General features: G+C 28.6%; 2 protein-coding genes and 1 pseudogene across 2 annotated transcripts in view; all 3 read right to left on the reverse strand.

Moving 5' to 3' along the window:
- The window catches only part of LOC145193654 (uncharacterized), a 36,867-nt gene extending 31,213 nt beyond the window's left edge, over window positions 1-5,654 (reverse strand). The window contains exons 1-3 of the mRNA XM_090069428.1: window positions 5,378-5,654; window positions 2,130-2,175; window positions 1,748-1,930 (exon numbers count right to left, since the gene is read on the reverse strand). Of these exons, the coding sequence (XP_089925554.1) occupies window positions 1,748-1,930; window positions 2,130-2,175; window positions 5,378-5,449 (301 nt within the window). The 5' untranslated portion in view covers window positions 5,450-5,654. The remainder of the gene's footprint in view (window positions 1-1,747; window positions 1,931-2,129; window positions 2,176-5,377) is intronic.
- The window catches only part of LOC149880836 (uncharacterized), a 331,517-nt pseudogene that overhangs the window by 150,614 nt on the left and 161,691 nt on the right, over window positions 1-19,212 (reverse strand).
- The window catches only part of LOC149880850 (NADH dehydrogenase [ubiquinone] iron-sulfur protein 6, mitochondrial-like), a 3,275-nt gene continuing 306 nt past the window's right edge, over window positions 16,244-19,212 (reverse strand). Inside the window, exons 2-5 of the mRNA XM_090069784.1 lie at window positions 18,921-18,974; window positions 18,742-18,823; window positions 16,592-16,632; window positions 16,244-16,485 (exon numbers count right to left, since the gene is read on the reverse strand). Of these exons, the coding sequence (XP_089925910.1) occupies window positions 16,420-16,485; window positions 16,592-16,632; window positions 18,742-18,823; window positions 18,921-18,974 (243 nt within the window). The 3' untranslated portion in view covers window positions 16,244-16,419. The remainder of the gene's footprint in view (window positions 16,486-16,591; window positions 16,633-18,741; window positions 18,824-18,920; window positions 18,975-19,212) is intronic.

A 19,212-nucleotide genomic window follows, 5' to 3' on the forward strand; every position in this document is an offset into this window, starting at 1 on the left:
TGAGTATGATGGTTATTTTTTTGTTTTAAATTATTTAGGACAAACTGTTTGTCTATTACCATGGGTAATCTTTTACTAATTCCTGGAGTTATTTTTTTCATAAAAAAGAAGAGATGTTATGCTATATTAAATTGATGGAAAATAATTTTTAAAAGTGTATAGTTTTAAATGTTGCCAACAAATATTGTAGAATGTTACAAGTTTAAAAACAGACTTTTTAAAGCTTTTGATGCCAGCTTTAATGAGTAAATTCTAAAAATTGGTTTAATTTTAGATTAAATAGCTATTGAGTCTTATTTGCAAAATCATTTTTCAGCCATGGCAAACAGTTAATATTGCTCCATTGGAATTCAGCAAGAAAGTTAATGTCAACTGACAAAATAACATCCTTGCTTGGAATAAAATATTTTGAAGATCTTCTGATGATGATAGAGAGATATTAACATGAAGGACTAGGCTATCAATAATCAATTTCAAATCAATAACTTGTCTCCATCATAAACATGTTTATTTGAACAAGTGTTATCCCATATATACACACACACACACAGATATATATATATATATATATATATATATATATATATATATATATATATATATATATATATATATATATATATATATATATATATATATATATATATCAACATAGTATTATCAGATATAAATCACATTTCACATTAATTAATGACATATATATCTCCATTAGTTTTCCAAATATGGTAGATATGTCAAAATACTAAGACTTAAACAATCTTAGAGTATTTTGACATATCTACCATATTTGCAGCTCTATTCCTTTAGATAATCCTGCCAAAACACTAGCTCACTGCTTGTATTGAGTCAGTCAGGTAGCGTGTAGACCAAGTTCAGACCAGAAACATACATGTTCAGAACAGGAATATAACAGTTAACAGTTAGGCTGCCTGTGCATCCTGTCTAAACCATCGATTCTAAACAATTCAGTAAGAGAGCTGAGTAGTGCAGTGAAATTACTACTCTTTGTCTCCTCAGACTTTCCTAACAGGTTGTCTGGGATTGTTTTAATTATTGATAATTAGCTGAATAAATGCCTGTAAAGTTATAAAATATAATATTATTAAAACCAATAAGTGAGTCAGAGAATGTAATAAACAGTATTTGAATCTACAGGCTGATCCATATGCAATAAAATTTATAAACTATATTACTCAGTTCAGCTTCAGAAATGGTTACATTTCTCTAATATATACTGGAATGTTGCCAAAAAAATCAAGGTATAACTTTTAAAAAAGAAAGTATGCTGTCCACTTCTGAGAAATGGACAGCATACTTTTTTTTCATTTACATGCAGCATAGTTAATAGTTTACAAGGATTATTTCATTTTGATCAACTTTGATATTCAAAATGATATTTAAATGAGTTTATAATTTATCCAAATTATAAGTTCAAATTGTAAGTTCAAATGGAAAATTTGTTTAACTTTAAATATCCTCATATTTCAAGGTCAATTTAGAATTAATAAATAATCAAATATTACCCTATCTATAATTTTAAAATATATTTACTTAATAAAAATAAAAATAAAAAAATATTTTTTCCTTATCTTTTGCATGCATTTTGCAGCATTTAATTTTATTGTTCTTTTTTACTTTTTAAATTTTATGTCATGAATAAACAATAAACAAGTTTTAATTGAAAATTGAACTGAAAATAAATTGGATTTTTAGTGAATTAGTGTAATACTATTTATTAAAAACATACCGGTCCAAAATGTATCCGTAGATGGACTAACATACTGAATATATCTTGGCATAAAAAGATGTACAGCATCTTCTTTAATGGTCACAAGATTTCCACCATTTTGCTTACAATAATTTTGTGCATCAGTCCATTGTTTTGCTTCATTCACAAATAGATAGCATTTTTCACATCTTTGCACCCAGCCTAAAATCATGTTTGATACATGCTTTTAATTGTATATATATATACATTTTTGTACACAAAAAAATATCAACTCATATCCAAACATGCTATCAACCACTATCCCTTGAGGGGGAATCTAACTGAAATAAAATTCAGAAAGAAATGATATACATACATACATACACACACACACATACATACATAAAACTTTTTTTCTTACCATCTGGGCATTTATAGTTCTTTGCATAAAAGTCATTGTTTTGATTCTACAAAAAAACAATAAAGGATTATGATAGCTTTTTAATTAAAATACACTACAAGCCAAAATGATTTATATTTTGAATTTTTGCCAAGTGTTTGAAAAAATTCTAGTTAGTTTAGAGATTTCAATGCACAATGATATAACCATCAAATTGGTCATTTAAAAATTGTGACATCAAAGCAGCAGTCTAAAGTTTAGTTTTACAAGAGTTTATTTTATATTTTCATCAACATATGAAAGAAATTTTAAAGAAAAATTGTAGATAAAAAAGAAAGGAAAGAACAAAAACAGAGCATAACTTCAGTGAAGTTTAATACTCTACTTTGATTTCTTTTAAAAATTTTTTAACATAAATTTTATTTTAACAAATATATACAAGAGAAACACGATGAAAAGTTCAGCCTGCCTAATGAGTAGAATTCTAATGAGGAGAATTCTAATATTTTCATAATCTGAATCTAAGATTTGTTAACTAATTATTTATGTTACTCATGTAGGTATTAACAGTCTTTTTCATGCTTTGTATTTATTTTAATGATTATGATGACTAAAATACTTTTTAGCAACTGCAATAGTAAACAAATGCAACACTTTAAAAAAAAATTATTATTATACAACAACTATTGTTTATTTTTGATGATTTGATTTAATGTTCCTATTAAATTTGCTTTATACCTTACCATTGTTTTACGGATGTTGTGGAAATTATGCAGTTGCTGAAAAATTTTGGCATGAAAAAGTTAGTGTATATAGATTTTCTAAAGATTTTGGAGAGAAAAAAGGAAAATATTGAATACTGTAGTATGTGAGAGCCATTTTACACCACAGTTGCTACTTTGAGTCTATGCTATCACACAATAAGATAGATCTGTTTTGGCTGTTGATGAGTATCTGTCAATTTTGAAAATACATCTTTTTCTTCTCATCCTTCATTAAAGTGTAAATCACTAGAGAGTACAAATGGGATTAAACAAATTAATGTGATGATCTTTTTGATGAATAGATATTTACAGATAATGTTGACTGCTATGAAATATTTTGTGCAGGTGTTGATGATTATGCGTTGAATTATTCTTAATAGTATATTAGCTACAGTGACAAATTAAATCATTTGTATGTAAAATGCTTTTATGATGGCTCAAAGATTAACGTCTTAATTATAACTGATAAGGATTTATGCCTCATAGAAATTAGCAAGTGTTGTATTGGAATGCAATATTTTAATTAAACATTATAAAATACTTTGCGCCTCTAGGAAAGTTTTATGAAAGACCTAGAAGAAAAAAGACCTAAGACCACAAAAATTTAAAAAGACCTAGAACACTAAAGCTTGTTGATGACAACAACTGTAGATGTTTTTTAACTGTATTGTTTTTTAAGCGGATCAGTAGACAGGTATAATCCGAAAGTTACTTTTATTTGCAATCCAATTCATATGTATATCAACAGCAGTTTAAATTTAAGGCGAGCTCCGGGCCTTAACTGTACAAGTCTAAAAAATTGTTTTTTTTAGTATGTTGATTTTAGAATTATGAACAGTTTGGATCAATATCTGTTCGGATTAATATCTGTTCGGATCAATATCTGTTCATATCAACTGTTCACATAATTATTTACAATATTACAAAATCACATAATTATTTTTATGACAAAAGCAGACCAGAATAATCCGTTTAATGGTGATGCTTCCCAAAAAAGCTAAACTTTTAGCAGTGAGTTAAGTTTTAAAGTTTAGTTTCAGACATTTGAATGTTATATAATTTTCGATTTGGACAGAGACTATACGTTTACTACCAAATTCATATCAAAATATTGAAGATGGATCAGGGTATTAATCTGAGCAAGCAACAGAGGCATCACATTATAGTTTTATCATAGAATCTTGGAACAGATTTAGAGTAAATACAAATTACGGCTCTTAGTTGTTGTTACCTTCAACGGTAAAAACCTGATCTATCGAAGGATATCTGGAAAGTCTTAAACCCAAAGTGAAGTCTAACTGAAACTTATGTTTTAAACACTGGTTCTTGACACTACAGATTGTGTAAAATCTTTTATACTAAAATATTTGAATAACTAATATACTGTTAATATAATATTAGATTTTTATCATTCAACTTTATATATTGTAACCACAAATTTTAAATAATAACCGAATTGATAAACTTCGCAAACCATTTTCAAAACTTGGGAATTGATTTTAAAAAACAGATTTATTAAAATTCAACCGAATTTGATAAATTGATTCACTCTTGTTATTTCGAAGAATTCGGAAGATAGTTTAGAAGATAGCCAGGTCACTTTTTGTTAACATTTCAATCATTTTTTATTTCATTTTTATTTATATTTTTTTCCAGTTTATTGGAATAACACTCGTGACTTAGTCTTCTTCCATTAATAGACAAGCATCTGCGAGATGCTGTTATTTTAACTAATGAAAACGCGCCGCACATATCTGGCTAACTTTACTGCATGTCAATGACCTAGTTGTCCTTGCAATCAATCAATAAGATTTCTTTAAAAAAATGTATCGAGAAGAAACTTATTTCTTATAGCTTAGTACCACTCTGATGGTATCTCGGTAACTTGACTTACAAACAACACGCTACGTAGTAACGTGGCTTCGAACTTGATTAAAAACGTATTCATTTTGTCGCAAGGCTAATAACACGCAAAACTCACTTCGCAAAGCCCGTCGCTCGGTGTCAGTGCTATAATGCTTCAATAAACATAGAGTACTTAACATATTAATCATTATAATGCCAAAAAGTCATTTTAGATGGAATTCCTTAACGTTCATTAAATATTTTTAAGTTGAAATTTCTTGACTTACTTATTGATCATGAAACAATATTACAGCCGTATCAATTTTTGTTATTATTTTTTTTTAAACTTTCTCATCTGAATAACTGCCCCGCCCTTTAAACTTATATACTCCCGCATGCTGTCTAAATTTTTTTATCCTGTCTAAATATTTCTTGTCGTTAATGTGCATAACGTGAATAAGAAATAGAAACTTAAGAAATACAAACACTTAAATTGATCACTTGAATCTCATAGAAGCAAATCAAATATCAAGTTGCATTGTTGAAAAATGACAAAAGAACAGCTTTATTAACGATATTAAAAAAGAGCTATCCAGACCTACTACTGTTTCAAAAACAGCAGAAAATATTAAAAGTTGAACAAAACAAAGAATAATTTACCGGGTCAGCAAGTTCAGTTGCCCCAGCCAACCACACAGCGCTAAACAAAAGCCAAATTTTTAAGCGTTCCATTAAAACTTAAAAATTCATTAAATTTTTAAAAATTATATCGACTGCAGCGTGTACTTTTTTTTTTTCGTTATTTATTTTAAGCAACTAATATTTTCGCCTGCGAATTTTATTCTCCAATTACCAGTGGCCAGCCAGCTGATTCGACACAACCGTAAAATAAAAGATGTAGCGAAAAAAAAAGATATCAAAACTGGTACCCACGCCTTTTTTTTGGTTGAAATCTGGCGCCTTTATTTACTGTTTAATTTCTCTTCCACGGAGAGTGTTAAAAAGGTAATTAACATTCTCACATAATTTGACACTTAAATCTCATTCAAAATGATACTCATCTTTATTTCTTTATTTCTTTTGATCATAAAAAATATTTTTCATCAACTAGTACATTATAAAAATTAAAAAACAATCAAATTTTTTTTTATTGCAAAATGGTTACAAATGGGTAAACGCTATAAGCTTGTTTCGTAGCAACAGGTCAGATATTTTGGCTAGCTACAGCCTAATTTTTATACAAATTTCTTACAAACATTTTGTATTATATTGAGCCCTCGTTAAGATGACAGCATATTTATTATGCTGCTTAGACTTAAAATTTCCTCTGGCATGATTATTAGGAGAAAAATTAAAAATGCCGCTATTTTTGTTTTAAAACAGATCCACTGCGTCGGAGATGCTGTTTGCAAAACAGGTAGGTAGACTTCTTGTCTATGAAATTGTCAAATCCTGACAAGATTAAAGCTAAATAGTAAATATACTACTCAAAGAATTAGTAAAAAAACAAAAATAAAATGTTATCATAAGCGCTCTCCAAAAGTAAGATATATTTTAATCAGTAAGCAGAATTTAAATATTTGTTTAAATTCTGTTTGCTGTTTTTTGTTTGTCGAGAGATTGTTCTGCTGTTTTGTAATTTTGGGAGGTTTCAAGAAACATTACTGCTTCAATAAATAAACATTTATCAAGGTCATTGTATATTTGCTTTAAATTACGTTACAAGCATGCAGGCATAGGAATGTTTAATGGCTTCTTGAATTTTCGAGTCACTATAAAACCATTGATAATGTACACATTTGGCGTTACAGACAGTTTTAACAAATAAAACAAACAAAGCTTAATTTAAAATTTGTTCATGGATTTCTCAAAAAGAATACCAAAATCTGATTACATTATTATGACATCAATTGATTATGAAATCCAAAAACGATTTGCTCAATTTTCCCCAGCTCTCCTTATCTAGGTACTTTTTGAAAATAATTTTAAAACAATGTAGAAGCACATTTACTAGTTATGTATATAGATAATTAGCCAAAAACTCTAAGGTTCTGTCCCGAAAGTGTCACCTATATGGGATGAACGTACTAGGAATGCCCAGAGTCAAAGAATTTGTGAAAAATCTAATCAGAATATTGCTTCCGAGAAAAAAATGTCAATTGTAAGTTTATTCCTCTTTTACTGATATTGGCGAAATGCTAACAAAACTATCCATTTTTTATACAAAAGAATCAATAAAGTAGACCCTTATATATTTAAAAATACCTTGACAAGTCAAAAATTGAAGTATTGACACCTAACACGTCAGTGTAGGAGGATAGGGGAGCCACGGAAACTTTTCTAGAGCTAAAAAAAAGACAAAAGGCTTTCGTTGCACATGGTTTTTAAAGAAATAAAAATTAAATTAAAAAAAATATACTTTATTGTTCAAAACTTTCATCAAAACTTTAATTAAAAATTTATTTCTGTTAAAGAGATAATAAAATCTGGCTCAAAGTTTTTTCTCTTTTCCACAATTCAAAATGATTTATGCAGTCCTTCATGTTTATAGTTCTAATAAAATTTTATAGAGCAAAATATTTTTTTAAAGTCTTGGTTCTCTAAAATAATAACAGAAGTATTAGTTTTTTAGTTACTAATCTTCAGAATTGTTTTCTGTCAAAATCAGCGACACAATCTGCAAGGTGTTTTTGATATTTTGGGTTGATGACTTTTGATAAAAAGTCATTTCTTTTTTAAGCCTTTCCCTTTCAGAGATGAAAATGTGGTGAATGGACTCTGTAGCTTGCTTACTGTATTTTACTAGTGGGGTTTTTTAAGATCAATAAATTGCTTGACATAGTAGAATACAGTGTTGACTTTTGGTTTGACACTACACCCAGGCAGATCTATACTTTTTGAAGTGTTCAATTTTCGCACTAAAGACATAATTCAATGTCATTCTAAAACAGCCTGAAACAATTACTTAAATTTCCAAAAAGGTGTCTATAAAACCAAAAATCATCAAAGCAGAGGCTTGTTAAGCCATGCACTAAAAAAATCAAGACTGTTGAGTAATTTGTGGCAATAGTTCTCAATACACTGCTCTCCATTATATGACTCTTGTTTCATATGAAGTGCTCTGAGCTTTTTTTTAATATCTGTCTAAACGACTTTTGATACTTTGAACAAATGGTTATAATACCAAGATGATGATGAATTGAATTGGTGGGATAAGTTCTTAAAGGAGTGAAATGGTGGATCTACAATTTGATTGGCTTATGGAAAATAATTCCAAATACCTTAGCTTTTTTGAGGTTATTGCCAGGCTTTTTAAAAACTTGATAACATTTCATGAGGATTTCAGCCTTAGGTGTCAAATGAATCAGGCTGAATTAAAGACTCAATTTGTCTTACAATGTTTAGTATTATGGAAGGTTCTTAAAGATTGAAACCAGGATCTGGTGCTTCACAGTACTATATTTTTGAAAGCTTTTGATTAAGTAGCCGTTCCTGGATGGTAAAGTAACATATTGGTTGTTAAGAGTTTCTGTAATACCAAGGCAGACTTTCTTTCAAACCCCCCTCTTTATCTACCTTCAGTTTTATCAAAATATCAAAAAAATTTCCGCGGGGTTGAGGAACCTCTTCACATATATCTGCAAAATTTTTGCCATTGATCACAAGTTAATCAGACTTATTGCTATTTTCTTTTATTAATGTCTTGAATATATGTGTGTGTGTGTGTGTGAAAAAGACTGATAATTGCCTCCCAAACATTTTAAAGTTTGATTCAAAGTTTAGACCTACAATTTGTGACTTTGAAACTTTGTTCATGGTTGATATCAATTTAATCATTTTAGCGTTTGACAAAACGTAAAAAATCTGAACTTGAACAAGACCTTGGATTGTAATTAAGGTTCTTTGAATAGCTGACAAGCACTTTTCCTTGAGCTCCGATTAGTAAAGAAAAAATCGATTTTTAAATTGAAAAAAGTATTAACATGATGTAGTTTTGTTTGCTTGTTTTTTTAAACTAAATTACTTATTTAACTTCTCGAAACTTGAAGATCTTTGAAGATTATATGGTATTTAAATTTTACCTAGGGAGACTTTCAGAGGACAACCGCCGTTTGGCTGAGGTGTCTGCATGGTTCTGTGTGGTGATTCTTTTTTTTATTTAGAGAGAAAATATGATGTAATACTGTCCTCCCTTTTGTGTTGTAAGGAGTTCAGAGGGCTTTCGCTAATCATTTCATTTTCAATGTCTGGTTGTTTAAAATGTCTGAAAGAAACTTTTCCTAATTGAAATTTCCGTATATTTAAAATCTTTTGTAAATTGTTATTTCAGGTGTGTACAGCAATTGCATTTGTTAAAAATTATGTACCCAGTTAAACATTTTAAATTTTAAAGAGATACATTCCATTTTAAGGCAGCTTTGTTAAATTTTTTTCAGTCAATAATCAATGAGCAGAGAGATAGTTTGAGGACTTAGAGAATTTGAAGAAGACGGAGCTGTATTCATGGAGCAATACGGAAAAAGTATGGACTTTATGGAAGGCAACAATGTCATCAAATCTTGCTCTCTGAAGAACTATAAGTCTCCTTTCCTCTTGAACTCCAATAAAACAATAAATTCTCAACAACTTTATTAATTTCCATATTAGGAAATAATTTTCAGCTCTTCTTTTAAAATACTTTTTACAATAACTGAGAAAAAAAAGAGAAATTGTTAACATTTTTTTCATTTTACGTTATTTTATTATTTTGATAAATATTAATGAAATTGTTTCAATAAATAATACATAAAAATGACACAATAAAAAATGATAACAAATCTTTATGATAAAAAAAATATATCCGAAACTATTAGGAAAATAAAGGCATCAATATTACATATTACCTAAAGTTAAATAAGTAAAAAGTATTCATCAAATTAGTTAAAAATCAATAAATTGTTAATATATAATACAATATTACTACATAATGCTCGAGCAAAGATAGTCGGGGTCGACTTTGCATGATCGAATTTGTCAGTCGTCTAAAAAAACCAGTTCAATATTGATTTTGGTTTAACTGATTTTTTGACTTTGATTTTAAAAATGAACTAAAGTCGTAGTACTTCTGAAATAACGAACTTTTTGCAACATTAACTTTTGTGATATTCTAGTTGATCTCTCAAAGTACATTTAAAATCCATTTTTAATGTTCAGAGTCTTATTTGAGGGTCACATTTCATTATCAAAAAAGTCTACTGATTAATGTAATGATGCATTTTTTTCATTTGACAAAGAAGAATATTTTTCATGATTACAGGGGGTATGTTAAAAAAATCAAATAAAACAAAGACGGACTAAATGAAAAAAAAAAAAAAAAAAAAAAAAATCTAAAAACTAAAAGCAAAACTTTCGATAATGAAATTTTGCCGGCACAAATAGGTTATTTCACAATATAATAGAACCTATGATAACCTTGATAGGAATCAAAATCATTGAAACTGTAATCTCTTGTTACACTAAAAATAAATTAGTGTTGAGGATTGTATCAAAGTTAAAATAAAATTACTAAAATGTTTAGCAAAATTAATGTCATATTCAAAAGGAAATATTTGTGGCTTATTTCTTTTTAGGAGATAAACCTGAAATTGTGTGAGCTGAAGCCAAGTGCATTGATATATCAGCATTTTTTTTTATTTTAAATTAATTTATGGGCGTTCATGCGTCAAAAAAGCACTAAAAGATCTGAATATAGTTTTGCATCCTGTGATTCCACCTCCAATGTTGTATGCCCAACTATCTACACCGTAATGTTCCTCATAAGGCTTCAAGATAGAAATCTTGAATTAACATAAACTGCAATATAGTAAATTTATCAAGTTTTTATTAGAGGGCATGAAAATAGATAATAATAGCATTTTTTTTTAAAAAGATATAAAATGAAATTTTATGGAAATGTGCGCATGCTTGTAAAATATACACAAAAAGTGAAGTTATAATCAGAAAATTTCATTTTTTATTAAACCAAAACAATATCGAAGCCTGCAGTTTTAACAACTGGATTGCTATTTGCAACTTTCGCCAACTTTTTACAGAATTTTTATAAAAATTAAACTAAAATTCTATCATTAAAATAATTTTTCATTGAAATAGCAAATTCACCAAATTAGAAAGATGAATGAAGACCACAAGAGAAAAGACAGATGTCACATTTCGTAACTTCTAAGAAATAACGATTTTAAAGTTTGAAAGTGGATTACTCTTCCATAGAGTATAGTATTTTTAACTGCCCCTAACTGGTGATTTTTCAATTTTTTTTTTCCATAGTTAGATCAATATTTAACATAGGAAGAAGAATAAAAAGGGTTATAACAAATAATATTAAAACTTGATTGTCTTCAAGTTAAATTATTTTTTAGTGTTTATACCGTGATAAATTTTAATCATTCCCATAAATGCACTTTTAAAAACTGATACAATACATACATATATATATATAATATATATATATATATATATATATATATATATATATATATATATATATATATATATATATATATATATATATATATATATATGTATATATATATATATATATATATATATATATATATATATATATATATATATATATATATATATTATATATATATATATATATATACAGTGCTGTAGCGGGGGGTGGGGGGTCGAGGCCCCGAGCGCCTTTTTGGTAAGGGCGGAAAATTAGACAATTTTACTTACAATATTTTAAGTTTACTGTAAAGGTGGCAATTTTCAATTATTAAGATTATTTATCTCCTCCCACATCAGTCGCAAGTTTCTTTCCTCAATGTCTTACGCAATTCATAACTTAAATTAAAAAATCTCATTCATGTGATAATTAAATTTTGTAAAAATGGCGTAAAAAAAGATTATTTGCGCAATATAAAATTATTAAGTGCTAAAGAATTTTTTTATTAGAGCCATTTTTAATTTTTTTGTTACTATCTCTCAAAGGTTCAAACCACAGCTTTTTGGAGAAGGGAGGCCATTTTTAAGGGTAGGTTGTTTTTATGAGAGGGTGGTAGTGGGTGGTGGGGGTGGAAGGGCCATTTTTAGTGGGTAGACGCCAAATGCCCTCAGGCCCCTGGCACCATTTTAACTGGCTACGGCGCTGTATATATATATATATATATATATATATATATATATATATATATATATATATATATATATATATATATATATTAAGGTGAGTCGAAATGTAAAAAATATTAAGTTGGAGATCCTGTACATGTCTAAAAAGTTGCTTTTTGATGTACTCGTTTGAAAAAACCTCACTTTTTATTTTATGGACAGTGTCTACAGGTCCCAACTCTGACTAGAAAGACTACATAAATACCCAATGTTAGTGTAATGTATTGCAATGTATTACAAATTAAAAAGAATGTAAACTGTAACAAATCAATGTTAAACAACAACAATACAAAGTTGTTTAACCTAACTGTTAATAAAATCTTTCTTGCTGTATATTTTTGGTATCTCTAATCTGGATTTCTTACTCTGTAACACCATGCCATGACGGGACTTTCTCCCATAAACTTTACAGCTCGCAGCGCTAACGTCTTTAATTGTTCTCTCTACTGTCTGTGAATGACATGGAACATCGGGCAGTAGTATTGGATGTGTGTAAGTAAGTTGATCATTTGAAAGGTGTGATAGCATCGGAGGAGACGTAACATTACTCTGGTCCCAGTCAATCATGTTAATGAACGATGTCGCAGCCAGATTTAATGTTATATCCTTCTTATCAAAGACGCGAACCGGTATGTTACTATTAGTCTGCTTCTCTCTTGCTCGTTACTCTTCTGAGAGGTTCAAATGCCACCTCTCTAGACATGTAGAGACGCAAAATCCTGTTGGCTTTCGTCAACCACCGAGCATGACTTATATTTCCAGGTAAACTCTTCTTGAGGAAATCAATATCTGTAGAAGCCTGACGTCCACGCTGTACTGCTAGACATGCTTTCAAAAAGTACAGTTGGTTTGTTCTAAGATCCTTCTTGACAGCAAATAATTAACGACAGGGAATTCATTCGGATCATATTCTAGAGCTGAGCTAATTGTACCTGTCGATGTGGAAGGTCCTGTAGTTCGAGCAAAATCCACGCCTGCCAAGAACCTTCTAAATGGCAGCTCGTTACAGTGTAGAAGGCATACCAACCACTCTAATGGTCTACCTAAGTTCTCCTCCAATATTCTTATGATTCCGTTGCTTTTACCTGTATTATTATTTGTGCCATCACACACAACACCTTGAATGCTTTCTACGGAGTTTGTCTCTATAATAACTGACATTAATTCCTTTGTTATATCAGCAGCTTTACTACTTTCAGGAACTACATGATCGATGTATATGTTTCCTGGATACGAGACAATACTATAGTGTTCTTCTTTTTTACTTCTTCTACAACCAAAACTCTCAACTAATGTAACGTCTTGTTTTCCATCAAAGCCTATACAGCACAATTCCTTATTGCTCTGCATATGTTCTTCAACCAGAGTATCTCTCCAGAAATTCCTTTGTCGACATAGCTTTGAAGGATCAAGAATTGTTGCTGAAGACAACATGCTGAGGTCTTTTAAAACAGCATTAACAATAAGACATGTATTTCTGTTGTTAATTTTGCATCGATCAACTGCTTTACACAATTCCTTGTACTTGTTTCTGTTCTGCACTTATACTGTCTCTTCCTCTGATGTATAATTACTTTCAGACGTGGTACGCTCATCCTCATCAATATCTTCCTATTTTTTTATATATTCAACCTCTTTTGACTGTGCTTCATCACACACTGATTTCATAAACTTGCGTTTTTGTCTCTTTTCCAGTGTTGCTGTCGTTTCTTTATCTACTCCACCAATTATCATATTTCTAACAGTTTTCTGGTGAACCCAGAAATCCCACTCTATCAATGGAATTTTATTTGGCAGAGGGCACGTGCATAAGTTCCTATCTCTAATGCCCGAATCAAAGCATTTGCAGGTACAAATGTCAAATAACTGCTTAAAAGAATTCGACTTCTCAGTGAACGTGTCTGATGTTCTTTTTGCATCTGATTATTTTTCAAGTGTATGTACTTTATCCATAAGTCTTCTAATCCTAATGATTGCGCTATTCACTTCTATTGTGGGAATACTTGCTTTTGAATAAACACATTTTACTCTGTCTGCTAAAATTGAATATCTTTCTTGCAAGCTAATTTCTAATACTGTTTTCTGATTACAATAGAACGCCTTAATAACGTCTTCATATGATGGGATTTGATTTTCAGGAAGATCAACTAACTGTCCAAACAATGGATGTTTAGTTGCACTTCGTGTACACATACTATCCATATTTAATATAATTTGTCTAAAATAATAAAAAGAACTGCAACAAGTTATGTTTACAATAAATAAAAGCTGTTAAAACAATTTTTCATAAGAATTTAGTCAATAAATATTCCAATATTTATACAGACCATATTATGTTTAGCCCTCTCATAAATAGGCCTACATGTTAAATGAAGTGATCTTTCTACAGTCTAAACTATAGCCTACTGTAGTATAAATCTATATTAGTCTACTTGAATTTTACTATAGGTTTGTTATTGCAAAAAAGAAAATAAAGTTACAAAATAATATATTAGATATTTTGCTTGTTTCTAAAAAATCCAGCAAATGGTTTGTTGCTAATGTTGGTGACGTCACATGTAAATAACGTTATAAAATTTATTCCATTTCTTTTTTAGCACTTTTAGTTAGGTGCTAAACCATTTGCCAATGCATTTTAGTCAATGATTTATAGTTGGTACGTATTTAGATTGTACCAAGGAAATGGTTAAAATACATCAAATAAGGTAAGACTTTAATCAAAAGTTGGGACCCCTTAACGTTTCATAAAAAATCTTTAAATATTATTTTCATACTGTACTGATGCCAAGACAACTTTTTGTTCATGTACAGGAAAGATAAAAAAATTCGACCCACCCTAATATATATATATATGTATATATATATATATATATATATATATATATATATATATATATATATATATATATATATATATATATATATATATATATAATGTAATATAATATAATACCATAAAATATAAAAAAAAAAATTAAAACAATGGTTATTTTTCAAGTCGGAAATATTAAAAACACTCATTTTCATTACCATCAACAAAAATACTTAGTACAATTAATTTCTGCGCAAAACATGTTATTACAAACATGTTATAACAAAACATGTTATAACAAACAAACTTTTTTTATATTCCCGAAGAACAATTATAAACAAGGGATTGCTATGAGTTTTAAAAATGTCTTGCTGCAGTTATTTTTAATACTATTCATGAAAAAAACTAGTTCTAGCACGATTAAACTCGGAAGTAACTTTAAATTGTCTGACTGCATATCTATATATCTAAATATATATTTATAGCATACATATTCATGCGTTGTTCAAACTGAGATAGTAGAAACTGGTATTCCCAGCATCTCTGGTAAAACTATAAGTCGTCATTTGCATGAGTGGAAAAATTTAGAAGCCCCTCCTATCAAAGGTCAAGATTGCACGTAGGGCTCGATAGTGCAGTACATAGAGACTGGGCTGTTGTCCAATGAAAACGAGTTGTTTGGTATGATAAATCTTCTCTTGGTTTTAAATACATTTGAAGATCTCGTATTTGGATCCTGAGTATGTTAAAGCCATTATTAAGTATCAAAAGAAGATAAATGCATGGTGATGCTTTGCCGCACTTGCTAGGGGAAAGATTTAAAAGTTTAATAGCATTATGCATCAAAACCAGTTCCACGGGATCCTTGTTTATCATGCAAAGACAAGTTACATGGAATTATTTCCAGATGGTAACTACTGTTTCAGCAAGATAAGGATCTAAGTACACGGCAAAACGTAACAAAGCAAATATTGAAATAAACATGCTTAACCTTGACTGGTGGCCGAGTCAATCTTCCAACTTAATTTCTATTGAAAACCTAATGGAATATTAACGCTAAATACACAATTATAAAATTATAGTGTGTAATGATGAAGTTTATTCTTTCAATGGCGTTCAAGAAGCATGGGATAGCTTAGAACCATTGTTATTAACAATTGTCGATAGTATGCCTGCAAAAGGTGCTACGAACAAGAGATTTTACTCCAGAAAAAAATGACTAGATCAAGATAATAATACAATATAACTCTACCAACAATTATTTCCCACTATATATGTTCTCTAGTATTATTGCATTTGTTAAAGCCAAAAAAGCAACTTTGCAACTTTTAATGCTTCAAAAAACAATTTTTTTTTTTCTTTTATATAGTGTGTGTGTTTATATATATATATATATATATATATATATATATATATATATATATATATATATATATATATATATATATATATATATATATATACATATATATATATCCTGAATTAATGTCCAATTTTAACCATACAGGCTTATATTAAAAAGAACTCAGGGACTTTAATTGAATAAGTACATCCTGTACTATGGACACAATGTTTTACCGTAGATCTTAAAATTACAAGAACTACCATAGTTTTATAGTTAACAAGTTATTTAGAGATCATACTATTAACCAGGTTTTTTTTAATTTATAAAATTAATGAGTGCATTATTAATTTTTAACAGAGTATTTTTAATAAGCACTATTAAAAAAGCTCAATGGTGTTCTTTCTTTGTAAAAGTTAAACCACAATAACCACATGCATGAACTCCAGGTTTATCCTAAGCAAAAAAAAATGTATATAAATTTTAACCAAGAAAGTTTTTGTAAACATCAAAAAAAAAAGGAAGAAAGAAAATAAACCATAAAAAATAAACTTTATCTTACCAAATTAATAAACACCTTTGGATGTCCTAATGCACCGCCGCCTTAAAAAAAGAAATTTTTCTCATGTACATTTATGAAATAATTACACTGATATACAAAGACTTTGATTCTTAGATGAAAAAAATAAAAATATTTTTACAAGCTGATTTAAAATGTTAGTATTAAACTGAAACAATTATTTTTGTAACCATTTATTTATCATATATAATCAATTTCTGGATGTATATGATGTATTTTATGGATATATATATATGTATTTTATGGATGCATATTAGTATTTTATTGATGTATATGATGTATTTATTAGTGGTATGTACTTCAATTTCTGTTAACAACATTTTAATTGAAATAAAAACTTAATAACTTTTTAAGATCAATATTTTTACAAACTTATTACTGAAAGGTAATTATGCAACATATTTGCAATATTTGCCTGCATTAATATAAATATTCATCAAAGTAAAGCAGAATGACAACAGGTGTATAGTTCTTACTCCCATTAATTATCTGAATTCTTTTACCATTACATGTGGTAAATTTAAAACAAAATTATGACTTCATTGATACAAAAAGCATGAGGATTTTGCAACCTCATGCCATCTGCGGCCAATCAAACAGCACAGAGGAAACCACAACATTTTATAAACAGCTTCAATTTTTACATAACAAATAAAAAGACTACATTATTGTTAAAAACAACCTTCAAGCTGACCTAAGAATGCTATCCTAATGGTGTGCTAATGCACTCATGGATATGTGCATTAGCACACCATTGGATAGCATTCTTCGGTTATATGCAATTGTGTAAAGCTGATAAAAAACCCATAACTGTATAGGTATTTTATTCTTAATTTGGACCATTTGTAGGTATGTCTAGAGTTGGTGAACTTTCCAGTTTTCTAGCCTCTTATCTGGCCCAAAAAAACTACAGAAAATTTAGCCAAAACATTTTCTTAAAAAGTTTAAGCATGACATTTATGCTTCATTACAGAAATTTAATCAAGTTTAATTATTGATAAATGTTATTACTGATTATTTTTAGCTACTTTTACTTTATAGTTTATAGTCTAATACTATAAAAGTGTAAAAACTTTTACATCGGTATTATTTTATACATTTTTAGAAATTCAACTAATAAATTTTGTTGAAATAACGTGATCTCACCATGCTGTAGTTATGTTTTAAAAATATACTTTTGCCACCCTCTCTACTAACAAAATGTTACATATTTAATTAAAGTTTATTATTTTACAATATGAACCAGACAAATAAATGTAGCTAGGACATTAGGAGAGAGAGAGTATTGCACTATTGTTGGACATTCTACAGGTCTATGCAAACAATTTAAATGTTTTTGTTTACTAATAGGTTTGCTATGAATATAAACATTTGTTTGATATATTAAAAAATAATAATTTGTTTGGTATATTAATAAATAATAATATGCTTGATATACTAAAACCAAGAGCATATAAACTTATGTCAGAAAATTGAAAAAAAAAACTTTTTTTTTTTCAAAGATGAAAAAACTAGTAACTCTGTCAATTTTAGACTACTTTATACTTAAAAAAATAAAGAGACATTTGTTTACATAAGTATATGGCTATGCATTTGCTTAAAGAGATTCATTATAGTCTGTAGCTAAAGAAGAACAAAGAGAACATTAAAGTCTACATCTTTGCAGTCAAAAGCTACAGGTGTAAAAAATCTGTATAAAAAGTAAATTCTGAAAAATAATTTAGTACTAATCTATTTTAAAGTATTAAAACTTTACAGAATTTTATACAACACAATATCTGTCAAGTTCTTTCATATATATCATCAGGACAACAGAAAGTTGTGAGATATAATGATCTGCTTTTTTTTTTCTTTCTTAATTGGATTGGTTCAGCATTCAAAGAGATTAGAAAAAAATTGCAAGAAAACATAGTTAATATTAGATTTTTAAACGAATAGCTGTTCCATTCCTTTAAAAATATATAACACTGTTTAGAAAATTCTATAGTCTTCTTTTAAAAAACTTTTCATTATTCTAATTTTTCTATAGTACAGATTATCTATTCTATATAATTAAAAAAAGGCAAACTCAAGCAGTTTTAAGCAAATACTTCAAGAAAAGTTTTTTGAAACTAAAGCATGAAAACACATACCACCATCACAAAAAATTACTCTTTGAGAAACCTCTTTAGGTGGAATCTCCTTTATGAGTTCGGCAGCAATATTTTTATTCACCTAAAAATGTAATTTAAAATTAAAAGTCAACCAGCATAGCTGCTTTGTTATTAAACATATATCACAGCTCTTAGTAGGAAACCAATTTAAAATTTACCAGCTTCTTGCCATCAATGAAACGTACTTTCTTCCAATCATTTTCATCATATTTCTATAAAAGATAAATATATAGGAAAATTACAGGTAACAATCTCTAAAGTCATAGTTTCTTAAACTCAAAAATTGGTGGGTCAGTATGTCTCTTTAAATAAAAAATGTGAAACAGATATGAAATGATTGAGCGAAAGAGAATTGTGGTTTTAAAATTTTTACACAATTTCATTATTAAGTGAATATCCTTTAATGATTCAATACAAATAAAAAGTATGGTCTATAAACTAATGTAATTC

The sequence above is a fragment of the Hydra viridissima genome, unplaced genomic scaffold (assembly GCF_058129835.1).
Source record: "Hydra viridissima isolate aposymbiotic clone 2 unplaced genomic scaffold, HvirCarnegie_v1 scaffold_12, whole genome shotgun sequence".
In the NCBI taxonomy this organism is placed as follows: Eukaryota; Metazoa; Cnidaria; class Hydrozoa; order Anthoathecata; family Hydridae; genus Hydra; species Hydra viridissima.